Raw genomic sequence first — 17,778 nt, 5'->3', positions numbered from 1 at the left:
AATAAGGATTTTAGGGTCATGTCATACTCTAAGACTAATTTTGTTGAAGCGTGGTGTGTTTGTAGTACATGTGGTGCAGTGGCACTCATAGAAATTCATGAAAAAGCATATGCACTGTTTTAAATTCTTTGAATTCGTTTGTAAGTACTGATATTATTGATAAATTGACACACTAGTGAGACCACATACACAATGAGCTAGAGATATATATGCTGTGGTATTCAGTGGAATTTTGCAGTCAAATAAGACAATTATTGCTGTATGGGAGTGTACACCTCCAATAATCACTCCCAACAAATATGTATAGGTAATCAACACCACTATAAATTGTGATATTTTCAGTTGCTGAGATTGAATGGTATGTATGCAGGGACAGGAAATATAAAATTCCTGTAACCATTCACTTGATGTGGAGGACTGACCATCACATTCTATCTCAGGACTGTAACTGTGATGGTTAAGAGATCCTACACTCCAACTTTGTAACTCCTGTCATGTGCCTGCATTCTTTGTAAAGGATAGAGTTGCTACTGGTCTATACATTTAAATTTAGGTTTGACTAAAGACTTGTCTCTCTGAAGCTATTAGCTAATAACTTCTCACATTTCCTCACTGGGATAGTACTTATAATGGAAATAACAATAGCATGTACATATAATACATTATACATCATTATTCAGATGCATGTAGGGGCAAACCAGTAGTTGCATTAGGCATAAGTATACAAGAAAGAACACCATGGTTACATTTGGATTGCTTAATTATTTGTCATGTAATCTATGCACAGCCATTAAATGGGAAAATTTGCATCTAGCTAGGTGCATGTACCGTACGTAGAGTATATGTAGAGTATAATTGGGTGCAAAATCTCTGGAGGCAAACATTGTAGCTAACTCGCTAATCTAATGGAATCAGTGTTGCGCATGTATAGTTTTAATGGAAGCAGTTCAACCTGAACATCATGCAAATAAATCTGAAGGTTTAGCTAAATATTTAATCACATAGTAATTTTTTTTTCAAAAAGCACTGTTCCTGTGGTCTATTTTTGTCAGCAGATATTTAATGAAATGGTCATGATGTTCTATAGTGCAGTGGACTGTTCAATACAATTATAGTCATGCATCCTTTTTCCTGTCTTCTCATTGCCTTTAATTACACCTGTGGCCTTTCACCTTGTAGCTAGCTATGGTTTGAGGATGTATTGATATAACATCATAAACTCTGTAATGCTATCCCACTAGGGACCTGTGAGAAGGCTTAACGCCTGTGAATACAGAAGAGAGTCAGAAACATGTAACTAAAACGTGAAGAATCCAGAAAAGATCCCAGACCAAGTGGTGACTTGATTCCGCATTCTATATAGGCATGTGCCAAAGGAGCCACAACAACTGGGAAACACACCATAAATAGCTATATATACCTCTGACATGTATAGCAAATACTCTACAATAGAGTCTACACAAAACTAGTAACACACAAAACAAGTCGAGCACAGAATAAACATATATTAAATAGAAATAATTACACAATGCAAAATAAATAAATAAAATATTATTACGTAGCTATGTAGAGTCTATACTCTATAGCAGGTAGCAATTTAGTCTCGCGCAGCCAGACCACTACCTGTATTTCTCCCCACGGCGCTTATCGATTAGAGATTATAAGCGCCTATTTCGAGCAGGCGCTTATAATCTCTAATCGATAAGCGCCGTGGGGAGAAATAGTGGTCTGGCTGCGCGAGACTAGTAGCAATTGTGGGTGCGAGTTTTTAACACAAGTTGCTGTTTACTTGCATTTTAGTTCATTCAGTTCCGTCACGAATATTCTACTTCTTGTGGAGTGCCCTGTGGATTAAAAGTTAAAGGTACACTCAGAATGTGTAGGTGCACGTTTACGATAAGTTGAAATTCTGGCGTATGTCGTAGTTTAATATGTCTTAAATAGATGCAGCTAATGTTACAGGACGTATGGATTCTTCTTTCTGGTTGAAACAATTGCAAACAGGCTTACTGTAGTAGTGTAGATCAGTAAACTGACAATACAGAATTTACATGGGCATGCAATATATGGGCGTGGCATCCAAAGCTGCTGCTCGGATTGTTAGCTAAACCGGATAAGGAACTCGTTGTGCAGAGATGCCAACCTCTGAACAATTTTAGGAGTGAGACTTCAAACACTACTGGCAATGTGGAACAGATTCAAGTGCAGCTCCAGGATTTTTGGTAGTGAAGACCAAAAAAAAAAAAAGGTCGTCACATGTTCTAAGTACAAAAATAAGCACAGGGCTAATTACGAAGTAGATCAGGCGTGAGAAATGCGTGAGAACTAAGCTGAAAGAGTGAGAAACAGAGGGTTAGGCGTGAGAGCGTGAGATTACTAGCCAAAGAGTGAGACTCACGCCTAATGCGTGAGAGTTGGCATGTCTGATTGTGTTAATTGCGCACCCTTATATATAACTTTCAAAACGATAGCTATCAGTAAGGATTATGAGATAGCTTTCTCATGCTAGTACAGCAAGTGTTCTGCTTTTAATAATACACTTTGAATCAGATTTTTGCACCAGGAGGCATTTACATTCATTACTTGGTAAAAGAATGCAGACTAGCTGTTGTGCAATAGCTATAACAGTTGTGGTGGCCAATGGTGAAAACATGGTTTGTAATGCTGCACTGTTATTACTTATTACTTTTGATTTGGTCTACAAAATTCAAATTTTATGCCTCATACAGTAGCTGGTGCTGCCTTCCAGCATGGTTATAATAAGGTAAGTGGGGTAACTTCATGACTGGGATAATCATATAATTTCATGAATTTCAATGCTGATAGGCTACAATTCAAATTGTTTACACAAATTGTGGTGATTACTTGTATACCAAAGTGGTAGTTTCTAGCTACTCCAGTTGTTATGACAACGAAGTTAGATTGAAGTAGTGTCATGCAATTTGCTTGAAAAACTTTGCTAAAGCCAAACTTTTAGTCATTTCATTCGAGTACAGCCCTGCATGACACTACTTCAATCTAACTTGGTTGTCATAACAACTGGAGTTGGGACAGTTACTTTTTATAAGTAACTAGTTACATATTACTTGCAACTGAACTATTTAGTTACAGTTACATATTACCCAAAAAGTAAAGTAACTATAACAATATTACATATTATATTATTTTGTGTTCACAGCCTTAAGCTGTCACATGTGAAACTACCACCCTATCACGTGGCATGATTGCATTGGGAAATGTGCAAATCTTGGTTATAAATAAGAAGCTGGTAAATAAACTTCATTCAGTAGGCTTCGTTGTGGCTAGGCGTTACACAGTGGATTACTAACAAGATTAGTAACTTCATTACTTGTAGTAATAATATTATGTAATATTAGACTCATTACAGTAACTATATTACTTAGGTAATGCATTACATTTGTAAGTAAAGTAACTTGAGTTATATTACCTGTTTTTAAAGCGTATTTTGTTATATTACTTAGTTACCACAAAAGTAATAATATTACATAACGCACTACTTATGTAACATGTTACTCCCAACACTGAGTACAGCTGCACCTTGCTTAGTTCATATACATAGTTAATGGCTAACAAGCACATAAATCAGTATAGCATTCCTTGAAGCCCAATCAACACTACTGAATGATTGCATGCATATTGAAATTGCCTTGAAACTGCTTGAGATAGTTAATGCAGTGCTACAAGATGTTTACAGCTGAGTTAAGGACTGATCTGTATCCCTAGCATGTTGCGTAGACCAGATTTGGTACCATATCTCAACTCAAAAGTCTCAAATCACAATTTGGCATGCACAGACTACATTAACCCTCATTGTATGTTTTTACATGATCGTTTATAATTTATTTACACCTATGTATTATATATAACTTCACAAAAATTACCTATATGCTGCTATAAGGCCTCTTCGTAATGCATAAGTGCACTTTGTACTTATACAGTACTGCTTATGAACAACATCGCATGTGGTTGCTGTGACACGCACGTGAGGCATGCGTGCTTGTACAGTATAGCTACATACTTGTTGTTTATTGTGTATATGTCTTCGTATTTTTTTCTACAGGTTTGTTTCTAATGACATCCACCTTGAATCAAAAGCCTGATCAACTTATTACTGGCGGACAATAGCTAGTTAGCTACAGTAGCTAGCTACGTATGTGTGTGCTCTTTTTGTAGCATGCAGTTCACTGGTTTCAATGAATGATTGTACAACTAGGGAATTCCTGACTTTGCATAGGATTATATACAACCACCCTTACTGATTGGGAGGAAGTATAGTATATAGGGTGTACATACGCTCATAATAACAATAACTATAGTAGTGCCAATGCTTGCAAAGTGGCAAAGAAGACAGTAAGATTCCTGTTTGAGCAAGCTGCTCACGCTGCTATCTCTTGCTCAAACAGGGTTTTTAATTCTAGAGCCTCTCTGGTCTGGGATCTATCGGTTTGCCTAAACTAAACTTTTCTAAATGCTATAGATTTAATTATTATTTTTGTGTTGTAATTTAATAGTATATTAAGTCTTGCCAGGGCTCCTTTACTGTCCACCCAGTGCATAGTACCCCTGAGTCTAGACCCCTGTACTTATGTTATATTGTATTATTGTCTTAACAAAATAAGACGTTTCTCTCATAGAGTTAAATATTGTACTTATTACTGTATAATAATCTCTTGCATAACTAAAAGTATGTAATGCTTTCCAGAAGATGTGAATTCAGTAGCTGTAGTGTGACAACCTGTTAAAGAAACACCATACATACAGCTTCAGTGTGCATCTCGTACTTTTCTGAAGTTAGTAACCAGCTGCTGCAGTGTGTTGACATGTTAAACAGAAAAAGCACATAAATTAGGCACGTAGCAGCTATACAGTACATGAAGTAAAAATTGATAGCTAGCTAGGTAGCTAGCTACAGTAACTACAGTACGTACAATGATACACAACAGACAAAAACATGATTTATCTTGGTGCTGTCTGCGAACATGCATAATACCTAGTTTAAAATGTTCATACAGAATCAGTATGCTTTCACACGTGGCTTACGCGTAGTCGTGTGACATGCATTTTACGAGCAAGGCAAGTACGTACATGCACTCATGACATTGCTCATGAGCGGTACTGTACTGTATTCCATTTTGGGCATTAAGTTTTTATAAAATTACTGTACATGTATTACTTAAACATCTCTTACATTTAAGGGGGAGAAGTGTGTAGTTTATCTTAACAACCACATTGGTTTTCCTGTGAATTGATTAGTGGTCATGATATGCAAACCATGTAATTAGTGACTAATTGTGAGTCACAAGGTGTTTTTGGTGAATAAATGAGAGACTGACTTAATTTGCTTGCTACCTTGTCAGTCAGAAACTTTTGTGAAATAGAAAACCTACAAATTAGTAACTATGGTATTATCTGGGAGTAAGGCAACTAGCCATGTGGGCATCTAGATAATATGTATGTATATAGGCAACTTGACACACATTATATTTAAAATTAATATGTTAGCCAATCGTCTGGGTCTACATTTTACATCTTATCTACCTTTAATTGCTTTATTTGTCGCTGAGATGATATGGTGCAAATTGAGAAAAACCATACTTGCAATAGCCTGGCATAATCATGAGCTCAGCATACATGCATACAGTAAACTCCTCCTGGCACCCGAAAGTTGGAACTTTGATAATCAGGATACTTGTTCTTAGTCCGATTTGTATAGCATGCACACATTAACACTTCTGATATCTAATAAGGACACTTACTGTAAGCCATGATTTGATATAGAGGGATTCCACTGTAAATGACTCTTTGCATCTCATGTACACTGATTATTCAATGCCTGTATGTAAGTATAATTTATTATAATTTGACAATTTTTATACTTGATCATGAACCACAACAGTGGGTTCATAGTAGACATCCTTCATGTATTTTTACAACAGTCCTAATAAAATTCTCACCACAAAGCCACCTTTGAAAGCATCCTTCATCTCACAATAACCCTCTGGAGGTGAGCGTAGGTTCACTAGTGAGTATCAAGTGAAAGGAAACAGTAGCTCTGTGTATTTGTAACAAAACCAAATTCATTGTTTTCTTCATGAATGTACAGCAAAACTTGTAATTTTAGAACACTAGAATAAGATAGATTCAAATGCAGTTGGCTGGCTACAGCTGTGGATATTTGGAATAGCCTTCCAGCTGACATGACTTTGCATAGGCTAGCATGCTCACTGTGCTATGAATTAAGTATTCTATTCCACCTTCCATACTGTCCCCAACATTACAAAACTGGTGATTTTACTTACACTCTTGACTGTGATGGTCATTTATAGTAGTGGAAGACACTGCATGGATGACTTGTGTATATATGTTATCAGAAGTACATGTCTAGCCAATTTGTATATTGTCATTAGTAATTCGTAAATGGATTGTTAAAAAGCATGTTAACCAGACGAAGAATTGAAAATTTTAAAAATATGGAATAGGGATTGCTGAAAAATCCATGATTGGTGATTTTACTGGAGTAAATCCACAAGGATTGTGGTTACATTGAGTAAACCACAGATCCCTTTTTAACTTACTTGTTAGCATCAAGCTTGTAGGAATTTGTGGTTCTCAATGTAACCATGATCCTTGCTGTTCTTTCTTGTTTTATTGATTTTTCAGCAATCTCTATTCCAAATTTATTATTTTATGTCTACCGTAGCTATATGTACTACTGTATTTTATGGTAATCATACTTAAAACCTTCTTTTATGGTACTAGACATGGAAGATCCGCAGTTGACACACAGTATGCTACACGGTATGCTATTGGAAGACGTAACTGAATACAAGAAAGGTGACACAAAGCAAGATAAGTATACATTTTTCTCTAGCCGCTCAAAGAACGTAGTCCACAAACAGTTAGCTTATAAAGGATCATTAGTTGTGGCTGTATCATCTAGAGACTCTCCAGTAAACTATAAGACAATATCTGGATTTAGCATCAATTTAAACTGCAAATCTTCGCAAGTATACAAACTCAATGTTCTGCAAAAGGACCTGTTAGAAGGAGTGAAGCATCTACATGATCGAACTGAGGTTCTGCACAAACTGGAATGGGTGCAAGAACTAAAAATCGGGTCTCTTGTGTTTGTGATTGTCCCAACCATACCTCTGCCAGTACAAGGAGTTATTCGCTTCATTGGGGAGCTACCTGGACAATCTGGAACAAAGTTTGGTGTGGAATTAATGGTAAATTAATGATAATAATTATTAAATGTGTGAGGAAATAAATAATATACAGCAGCATCTTGAAAACTTAACAATGTGTCTCTCTAATTCATTGTACGGTATTTTCCATATGTATGTCTGAGTCCACCACAAAGTAATTGCAATGCTAAGGTAATGTTCCCTATCATCATTAGGAAAGAAGAGGAGAAGGGACCAATGATGGTAGTTTTAAGGATGTCACGTACTTTGAGTGTGAGCCTTGCTGTGCAGTATTTGTGTCCATGGATCAGTTAACACAAAGATCATTTTCTACCAACGATGCGTCATTTTCTCAGTCAATAGAAAGCCATCCCCCCTCAAGTCCAGTAAGCATTTCAATAATTGTAACTATACTCATTAAATCATCACTCAAACATATAATATGCATGGCGGTAAATCTTTCACAGGAAAAGTTTATCAGTCTGCTTACGTATGTGCAGTTATAAAAGATTTGCATAGTCATAACTGTTTTTACTGCAAAAAAATTGTATATAATTGTAGCTATAGATAATTGTTAGCCAAGTGTGGTATAACAAGCTTGCTTCTTGGAAAATAATTGAGCTGTTTACATATTTATTGGCAAGCTTAAGGTTGTAGTATTGTTGTGTACATATCAAAACACTTGCAGAGTATATATACAAGTTTAAGTATTATTTTTAAACATAGATGAATGATTCATTGTTGATTGGTTTAATGACCAAACTCTTTTTAAAAGTAACATGTAGTTTCTTGTTGTTAAAGATATAATATTAAGAAGTAGACACCACATAGTATTGTAATTCATCCTCATTCAAGAGCATGCACTGGTTTGCCTATGGTAGCTATAAGGCATCTGGATTCATTGGAATGGAATGGTGGACTGGAATGGTGGAATGGACTGGAATGGTTGAATAAAATGGTGGACTGGAATAGAACTGTAATTAGGTAATTTCACTTAGTGCTCACCTCTTTATAAGACCACCTTCTAACAAAGACCACCTCTATAAAGACTGTTGTATTTTAATGTCTAAATCGTTGTTTTAGAGTGTATCCCCATAGGACAGTCTTATCGATGAATTGTACACCATATGTTATGCCTAGAAAGCCAGAGTGAGTGATTTACCTATGATACAACAATATCCCCGTACAACTGTGCAAAAAAGATTTGTCCACCAAACTAAGCAACTAAAGGAGCTAATATCTGGTGAGGTCAAGCAATGAATGTTATTACTGGCAACTAGCTATAATTTACAAAAATCTATATAACATTGATCCTTTATCATTGAATCATGCAGTCTGACTGCATTCCTAATTAATTCCCTTTTAACTCTAATTGGCTAGTAAATTAGTACCTTTTTCAATAGCCAGTGTAGAAGAGAAAAAATGTGGCCAAACTACTAGCCAATTAGAGTTACAGGGAATTAAGTAGAAAGTAGGAACTGCACGAAAGACTATTTTTTTGTAAATTGCAGTTAGTTGCCGGTATTAACATTCATTACTTGGCCTCACCAGATATTAGCTCCTTTAGTCGTCAGTTACTTTTAGTTTTATGGACATGTCATTTTTGTACAGCCAAGTTGTTTGCACATGGAGGTATTGCTGATATCACTCTAGGCATGTGGCACACAACTGATCAATAAGACCATCCTATGGGGATACCAATGACAGATGGAGCATTTGGGACAAATTCCCCCCCCCCCCCCATCTTGTAGAGGAGCCAACCATACACTTCTGATTAAATTACTAAGCTATGTCAGGCCAAGATCAGTTTATAAATCTCATGAAAATATGCATTTTAGTATGAATTCACCTGAAACCAAAGCAAACCGAAGTCAAACTAGCTGTGATGTTGACACCCAGCACCTTTGTGTGTAATAAGCACCTCAAAAATAATTATTGTGTTGCTGTTGTTTAAGACATTCAGAGCCTTTTAAACAGTTACAACCGTCTGCAAAGGCCAAAAATACAAAATCAACAGTGAAACACTACTAAGAGGTGATTACCGTATAGCGGGTATAATGTGCGAGGCGCAATTTCTGCGAAGAAACTACCTTTTCATCCAGCAGTAATATCTGCGATTATAATATCTGCGAACCCTTCCAATCATCAAAACACGTGGTCTCGATTAAAATCGTGGTATGCTACACGTGCAATGGCATCTGAGCTCATGTCTGAAGTAGAATCCTTTGCGATAGATTCTATGATTAGAGGATATCACATTTACAAGGATATTTGGTCCAGTTTTATAGGAGAAGTGCTGTACTGTCGCCGTGATGTACGAAACCACCACGATCCTTTTGCTGTTGTGGTATGTAAGGGGACCACTGTAGTGGGACACGTGCCTAGGAAAATTTCTGCAGTTTGTTACGTTTTTCTGGGGAAGACAGGAGCAATGATAACTGGCACAGTTACAGGTTTGAGGCAGTACTCTCATGACTTGCCACAAGGTGGCATGGAGATTCCATGGGTAATGAAATTTGCTGGTTGTAAGGTGATGGTGAATAAGGCGAAGTCTATACTACTTGATATGAAAAGGCCAGTGCTGCTTTCTATGTCCGTGCCAGTTAGAGTCTGTGGTGCTGGTACTGGTGGCAGTGATGTGAGCAGTAGCTCTGGTAGTAATCCAGAGCAACCCGAGGGTGCAAAATTTACTGTGGAAGTAAAATACATTCTACCAGACACACAAGGAGAAGACATGACCCAGGAATCTATAAGAGACATCACTGATCCCACGACAAGCATGAAAGTGTTAGAATATGAACCGCCATGTCAAGATGAGCCCCCAGACGTTGCTGACAGGAGAAATTCTACCTCAAAAGAGAGTCAGAAATATGATGCTGAGGCCTGTTTATCTATGGTTTTACTAGATCCAGTTGAAAGTACTAGTGGTAGCTAAGATTCCGTGAAGCATCAAAGTACTAGTCTTCAGTTCAACATGGGTGAAATTTGGAAGAGTGTCTCTTACTCTTTCAGACAGAGATGAAATTGCAGGTGGTTTTCAACTAAATGACAAGCACATTAACTATGCCCAAACCATACTAAAGTACCAGTTTTCGATTAAAGGTTTGCAATCCACTTTACTGCAGGCAAGTTCAACTCCCCGAGTCAATGAGCTGCAAATTGTCCATGTCAGGGGTAATCATTGGATAACTGCCAGCACAATATTGTCAAAACTTAATGCAGTAAGTAAACATCTATGATTCCCTCTACGATTCTGTAGATGAAAAAAGCCTGAAGATCATACAGCAGCTTTTTGATGTTAAGGAGGTTCATGTAATACCAGTACAGAAACAACAAGGTTTCAGTGACTGTGGACTATTTGCAATTGAATATGCAGTATATTTGGCAAAGAAACTAATCCAGAAAAAGCTTACTTTCACCAATCACAGATGAGGTCACATTTAATCAACTGCCTGAGTCAAGGAAAATTGTCACCCTTCCCATCTCACCGGGCCAAGCCTCAGAAGTGAACTACATATACAACTGATACTAGAATGTGATTTAATGTATATAACATAAAATATTGTGATTTAGCTCTACAATTTCACTAATCAAATGATTATTTTAATGCAATTAACACAATTGTTACACAAGTTCTTGACAGTTGCTACTACAGTGATCGCTGTTCCTTCAGGCCATCTGCTATTCCTGCAGCCTTGAATCCATTCTGAATGATTTCTTTGTTGACCATTAAATGTCTGTAAGCCTTTAATAGCCATTGAGCACCAAGAGGTTTCATCACTGCCATTTGTAAATCAGCTGGTGTTGGATTTTCTGCATCAAGTGTCTCGTACACTACCAAGGAATACCATTCATTAAATTCCTTCTTCATGAAATCTTTCAGAGTTTTGTTGATGCTTAAGTCCATTGGCTGAAGCTTATCGGTACAATTTGCTGGTACACTTATCGTGTACACATTGTTAGCTTCCAGCAATTGGTAAATTCTCTCGGTTGTCTGACCTTTAAACGCATCAAACAACACAACAGCCGGAAAAGTGTTAGAAAGCCCTAATTCTGCTCTTTTCTTCTCCAAGTAAGGTAAGAGTACTGAATGAATATACTCCTCAGTTTTGTATTCATTGGACCAATGGTTTGGTGTGAAGTTCAGTAGCCAATCTTTAGGAAGCTTTACTTTAGGCAAGCATGCAGACGTTTTCCCTTGGTAGATTAATTGAAATGGCAAAATCTCACCACTTAGTGCTCCACAAATGATGACAGTGATCTGCCGTTTATCATCCAAGCCAACTATTTCAACTCGCTTTTCTCCTTTCTGGTTCATCGTCCACGAAGACACAGGCACAATGTTTATAGCTGTGTGGTCCCAATTCAGTATCAAATCATCTGGGATATCCTCCATATTGGCCACAGTAACAATATCGTTGAGACATTGCTCTTTTAGCTCCTCAAAATTATGAACCATTAGCTTCTTGGTAGAGCACCCTTTTCATTTGGCAAAACCCATTCTGTATAAAAGCGATTTAGCCCAGTTAGATGTCAACTCTAAAGCAGGGCCATTCGTTTCATCAAATAAAGTCGGGTTAAACTTACGGACAATAGCCTTACCAGCTGCAATTGTTATGCCTGTTGTAATCATACTACTAGCCTCACGAACAGCTCGTATGTACGCTTGAGTTTTCCCATCCAGCTTCTCTCCAAGTAAAAATGGACGCCCTCTTTTCGCTGTTGGCAGAACTTGCACGTCTGGCTCAATATCACCAGCCTTTCTCTTGTGCTCTAATTCGAGCTTGTAATTCTTTACCCATAAACGAACAGTGCTCTCGTTCAACTTCTTGCCTAAAATTTTAGTGTACTTCCTGGTAATGACGCTATTTCCATTAATAGAAGCAAACTTGGCAACCTGTGCTTTGCATTCTGGAGTGACTTTTATGTATGGGCCCTTATTTCGCGGCTCCTTAGCTTCAACTGCTGCTTTCAAAACCTCTCTGTTTGCTTCTGCAATTGACGCTGTAGGTAAGTGATCTGACAAAGAACCTTTCGGATCAGGCAGCGAGGCTGAAATGTCCACTCTTTTGAAGTACTTAAAAAGAGACATAGGTCAACAGTTCACACTGCAACACGTGGAGATTTCACTGACTTAATAAAAACGAAAGCATAAGAGGCTGTAGAATTAAATTCTGCGAGCCTGTAGCTTCTCGCATAATTTGCACAAATTAGGACCTCGCAGATAAAACCCGCTATACGGTATTTGCTGCTTCAAAAATGCAGCAGCTAACAAGAGAATCTGACTCCCCAACCATTTACAACTTAGCCTGTTTGTGCCCCTCCCCTTGCCAGCTCCTGGATCCGCCCCTGATATCACTCTATTTAAACATTAAAGTGAAACGGTCTTTATAAAGAGGTGGTCTTTGTTAGAAGGTGATCTTATAAAGAGGTGATCTCTAAGTGAAATTACCATTCCATTCCAGTCCACTATTCCATTCCACCATTCCATTCCACCATTCTAGTCCATTCCACCATTACATTCCACTCAATCCAAATACCCTACTATGTCAAAGTGGCTTAATGTATCTATGAAAATACAAGCAAAAACATTGGTGACGGTCCAAAAGTATCCATAAAATATTGAAAAGGTAGTGATTGAGTTTTAGTAACAAGTATTCTTCATTCAAAGTCTTGGACTGTGTAATTTATGCATTTAAAGGTTAGAAATTTTAATTTGCTATCTGGTTGTCCTGAAGAAATGTCTCTGGATATCCTACGGATAGTGACATCATCACTTACTATAAAACATTGTACATTTCATTTTATTTAAGCTTGTTTTACTAGTATTTTACAATAGAAAACATTCATATGAGGAGTAATGTTAAATGTGGAAGCTATAATATCAATGAAAAGAACTATTATGATGGTCTCAAATACCATCTGTATAGTAAATTGTTATCTGGATATCCGGACAATATATTTAGTCCTAATTTCAACTATAATCCATTTTCTATATTCGTACAATCATGTTATACTTTTGTACTTTATTATATAGGATGATTTCAGTACCACTTGGAAGTCTAACAATCCAACACAATACAAGTTAGCTTCAGCAAGAAGCGAATATCGACGTACAGAATCATTAGACAGCAAGAGTTATTCCCCAAGGAAAACAGATCTAACACTGAGTTATGCTGACATTAAAAACATCAAAGCAGCTGGGATCACTGACATGGAGGCTCTAGCTAAACAACAAACTGTACTTCAACGGTATGAAAAGGAGTCAGGATTATCAGAGCATTTGCAGCAAGCTAAGGAAGAACTAGGAATAGAAGACTCATTGGGAATGGATATGTTAATGTTGGATAGGGATAAACAAAGGGAGTTGCTAGAAGCTGCTGGTCGCCAGAAGAGCGAAGAAGAAACAACTCTTGTTGTTAATTCAAAGTATGATGTTCAATCACCAAATGCTTTTAACATTCCTGCTAAAGAATTGCCAAAAAATAGGCCAGATGATTTGCAAGTGGGTTCCATGGTGCAGTTTGGTACCCCTCCTCACTATGGGGTGATCAAATGGATTGGACATACTCCCAGTAATTCTTCTGCTATGGCACGTGTAGAAATGGTAATGTTTTGCTGTAGCAGTAAATCATTCACTCCATGTTTCTTACATGTGTAGCTAAATGTTGTTTGTGGAAGTGCATAAAATAGTGTATGTATAATTCCACCAATTTTGTATTAGGAACGACCGTTCGAAGATTTTAGCCACCATGGTAAAAGCTGGCAACAAGAAAGTCATCAGGGATTACTCTTGCCACTGATGGAGCTATATCCTGACAAACGATTTAGTGATAGTGAGTGGCATGCTAGACAGCATGTGTTTGTGTTGTGTCCCATGGAAATCCAATGTAAAAATTTTATAATAATTCAAAATCATAAGCTTCTGTCCTTTTTAGCAACAACATGCACAACTGTAAAACTAGTCCTTTGAAGGCAGAGGTTACATTATATGATATGCTCCTATTACTGTAGTTGATTAGTTTGTTTCTTGTAAACAAAATTATTGTTGAATTTTTCAAAGTTTGAAATAAATTCAAAGTCATGTAAGTAGCTTTGGTAATAAAGGGTTAATTGTACTTATTGCTGAAATTATGAGATTTCTTTACATAATTGCTTGTCTTCTTAATAGCACCCCAAAGTTTTTCCAGTGAACAATTTCATTGTGATGACCTCCAAACTATAGGCAGTGATGTGAGTGCCAGCCAGCCAACATTTGATAGTGTTTTTGTGGAAAGGGTACATCAAAATTTAGATGATAAGAGTGGATCATTTGAGCAACAAATGAATAATTTTATGGTGAAAACAGAAGAAAGTATCCGGTTGCTGCAGAATAACAACAACCTTTTACAGAATCAGCTGTTAGATGTTCAGAGAAATAATAACCAGTTAAACGCACGTGTTGTTTATCTTCAGAACCAGCTAACTGTTAATCAGCAACAACTATTAGGTCTGCAGTCAATGATGAGTTCCAGTAGACTATGGGTGGTCTCACATGATCAGTTTGTGATTGGGAAAGAAATTGGTAGAGGAGCTTATGCTACTGTCCATGAGGCTACATTCCGAGGGATCACTGTTGCTGCTAAACGTCTTCATGATGCTATTGCATCCTCTGAAACAAGGGAAATGTTTCAACGTGAGATGGATATAGCCCTCAGCTGTCAGCATCAGAATATTGTAACTTTCCTTGGAGCTACTTTGAGTGGCCAACCTGTACTTTTAATGGAAATAATGGACCTCAACATGAAGGTTGCGTATGCCAAAAGCAGTATTACTTGTACTCAGGCACATAAAATTCTTCATGATATAACCATGGCACTTCATTTCTTACACACCAGACCAGATCCGGTAATCCATCGTGATGTGAGTAGTGCCAATGTGTTACTGAAGGTACTCTACAATGGTGAGTGGCTGGCCAAACTGGGAGACTTGGGTACTGCTAAGATACAACAACAAACTAAAACTCCTCTTCCTGGTACAATAGCATATGCAGCTCCTGAAGCACTTGAACCTAAAAAGCATACCACTAAGATGGATGTACACAGTTTTGGCATCCTTATCATTGAAGCCCTCACAAATACTTTTCCATACATTGAAAAAGTGGACACCCTTAAAACACGAGTCCAACAGAAATTTCCACAGTATTATCAACTGGTCACCAGTTGTACCAACCAACATTCAAGTGACAGACCAACAATGTATGATGTTCTTGTACGGTTGGATGAGATTGCTGCTGCTAGACACTAATTTTAGAAAAGTATGTAGTACACAGTGCTCTCTGTTGTGAATGTTAAAAAAAATTAATATTTTATGGCATATATAAGTTAATGTATTTTATTTTGCATTATCTTTGTACCGAATTGGTATTGGTACTAATTATACACAGCTACTTAATACTGTGCAATAATTATTGCCAGAAAAGCACGCAGCCTACGAATGCGTGCAGTCCCAATTAAAAAACAATTTTAGGTAATCAAATACAGCTATGTAGTGTACGTTGAAATAAATAGATTAATAATAATTTTGCACAGAGATTATACTTGTCTACTTAAACAGCATCAGGCCAAAGCCTATCATCCATTACTGCCAATGTGCAATGGGCCTAGACAGGGCCAAATGTGACAGTTTTGCTGCAAAACTGTCACATGTGGCCCTGTCCAGGTCCATTTGCTGCAGTATATACTGCCCCAGAAGTGACTGGTCCACCTCATTAGTAAACAATAAACATTGGTGGAATTTGTTACCAGATATTCTGAATCAAACCAATTTACTGTGTTGTTTTTGTATCGTTGTGTTGCTATTGTTATTGTACTGGTATTGTTCTGTTTATTTTTGTTTTTGCACTCTAACAAGGAGTAACAGATACAGCCGATTGTTTAATAGTGAATCAATCAATCAAAAAATGGCCACTTGAACATTATGACCTTGTAGATGAAACAGTATAATGAAGTGTAATGGGTGATAGATATAGTCTCATTGTTGGTGAATACTATGATGGGATGGAGATTGCAAGTTGATGATACAGTGCCTTGTGTAGAATATGTAGTCTGGATATCTCATGATAAGTCTAGGTTAATTGACTTAACATTGCCAAAACCAAGCTAAATCTACTGTAGTCATTATACATCCATCAAGCTGTACATACCTTTCTAGTTGTTGAATGCCTTTATTGTAGTATGGGAGTGCACATAGCTGATACATATTCCATTTTTGGTCAAACCATTGTAAGGTATGCAGCTTCCTTGACTTCTCTTGAGCAATTACTGAGGTTGTATTTTTTTAGAGTTTTGTTGCTACACACGGTGGATAAGTGTGGTGGCCAATTGCAAGATTAAGATTTGTTAATCAAAATACCTAGCACTGTTCAGATATTTCTGCTGTGTGGTCATTCAACATGTATAAATCTTATGTGATTGGTGAAGAGGTGCTTGTGCATTGAACCACAACACATGTACATTTGGCATGGACTGTCATCAAAAAAGTGCAGTGGACCAACGTTAGAAGTATTTCAGCAGTGAGTTGAAGGAACCTTTCTGTTAGTGCCACTAAATTACAAATCAAAGTTAGGCCACATAATCGAAACAGCAATGCAGACAGGTGAATTTAATTTTTACTTTTTATTAACTACTATTTATAGTCTGTTTTCCTTCACCTGAGCCCTTGTTTCTTGTCAATGAGAGCCGGCTGCCCAAAGCACTAGTGAATCCCTAAATGCAGAAAGTTTTTATCAAAGCAGTACTTTGATACAAGCAAGAACAAGCTATAATAAAATTATAGTGATTATGATGTTGTTAAACTATCCCATAGATTTAGTTTGGATGCTTCAGGCATACAGTCCTTTATAATGTATGATTCAAGCATGCAACCATGTTTATAACATGCTTGTTCCAGTACAAAATCATTTGGAGTGAGCATATGTTCACCTCTTTGATTTAACCACTGTTTTGGTAGGGGCTCAGGTGAACATGAACTGACTATGGTAAGTCATGCAGCAGCAGCTAGCTATATACAGAACAGTATACTGCATATAGCTACACATGCATGTAGCATGATGCTTCTGTATGAAAAACCTAATATTTTATGATACCTATGTAGGGACTTGACCAGCCTATTAAAGTATTAATGCTTTTTCACCTATTATGCACTGCTCAAATTTTCCCCTCTTTATTTCATCATGTTGTTGTATGTTATACAGTAACTTACTAAAAGGTGTCATTATAACAATTTTTTTTTAGTTCTAAAACCCAGTAATAGCAGTTACAGTTATACAGGTTGCACAATTTGCAAAGTTGGTTTATGCACTCAATTGAAAATTAAGTAAGTCTAGATCTGTGGAAGGTGCTTGGTTGCTTTATTAGAATGTATCAAGGGCAGATTTAGGGGTGCACCCCCCAAATTTTTACTATCTGCTAGCTATAGAGTCAGTGGAAGTTACAATACAGGTGCAATTGTATCTTAAGCATACATGAGCATGGAAGGAACAAGAGGGGAAAAGCTAATTTCTTCTAGGAATCAACAAGAGAGATAAAAG

At 37.2% G+C, this 17,778-nt stretch overlaps 1 protein-coding gene across 2 annotated transcripts; it reads left to right on the top strand.

The window, feature by feature from the left end:
- The first annotated feature begins 1,723 nt into the window (after positions 1-1,723).
- On the top strand, positions 1,724-15,947 carry LOC136264297 (uncharacterized). 2 transcript variants are annotated; one of them, XM_066059011.1, is made up of 6 exons: positions 1,724-1,864; positions 6,781-7,250; positions 7,424-7,594; positions 13,246-13,815; positions 13,933-14,044; positions 14,434-15,947. In XM_066059011.1, exons 2-6 carry the CDS (start codon positions 6,783-6,785, stop codon positions 15,492-15,494), a joined length of 2,382 nt encoding a protein of 793 aa, XP_065915083.1. In that variant the 5' UTR covers positions 1,724-1,864; positions 6,781-6,782; the 3' UTR covers positions 15,495-15,947. The 2 variants fall into 2 exon arrangements, with proteins under 2 accessions (XP_065915083.1, XP_065915082.1); XM_066059010.1 differs by having other exon boundaries at positions 14,380-15,946.
- Positions 15,948-17,778: the final 1,831 nt, after the last annotated feature.

Source organism: Dysidea avara, chromosome 8 (assembly GCF_963678975.1).
Source record: "Dysidea avara chromosome 8, odDysAvar1.4, whole genome shotgun sequence".
Taxonomy (NCBI): domain Eukaryota; kingdom Metazoa; phylum Porifera; class Demospongiae; order Dictyoceratida; family Dysideidae; genus Dysidea; species Dysidea avara.
Note: the sequence above shows the minus strand (reverse complement) of the source record. Positions and strands in the feature narration are given on the sequence as shown.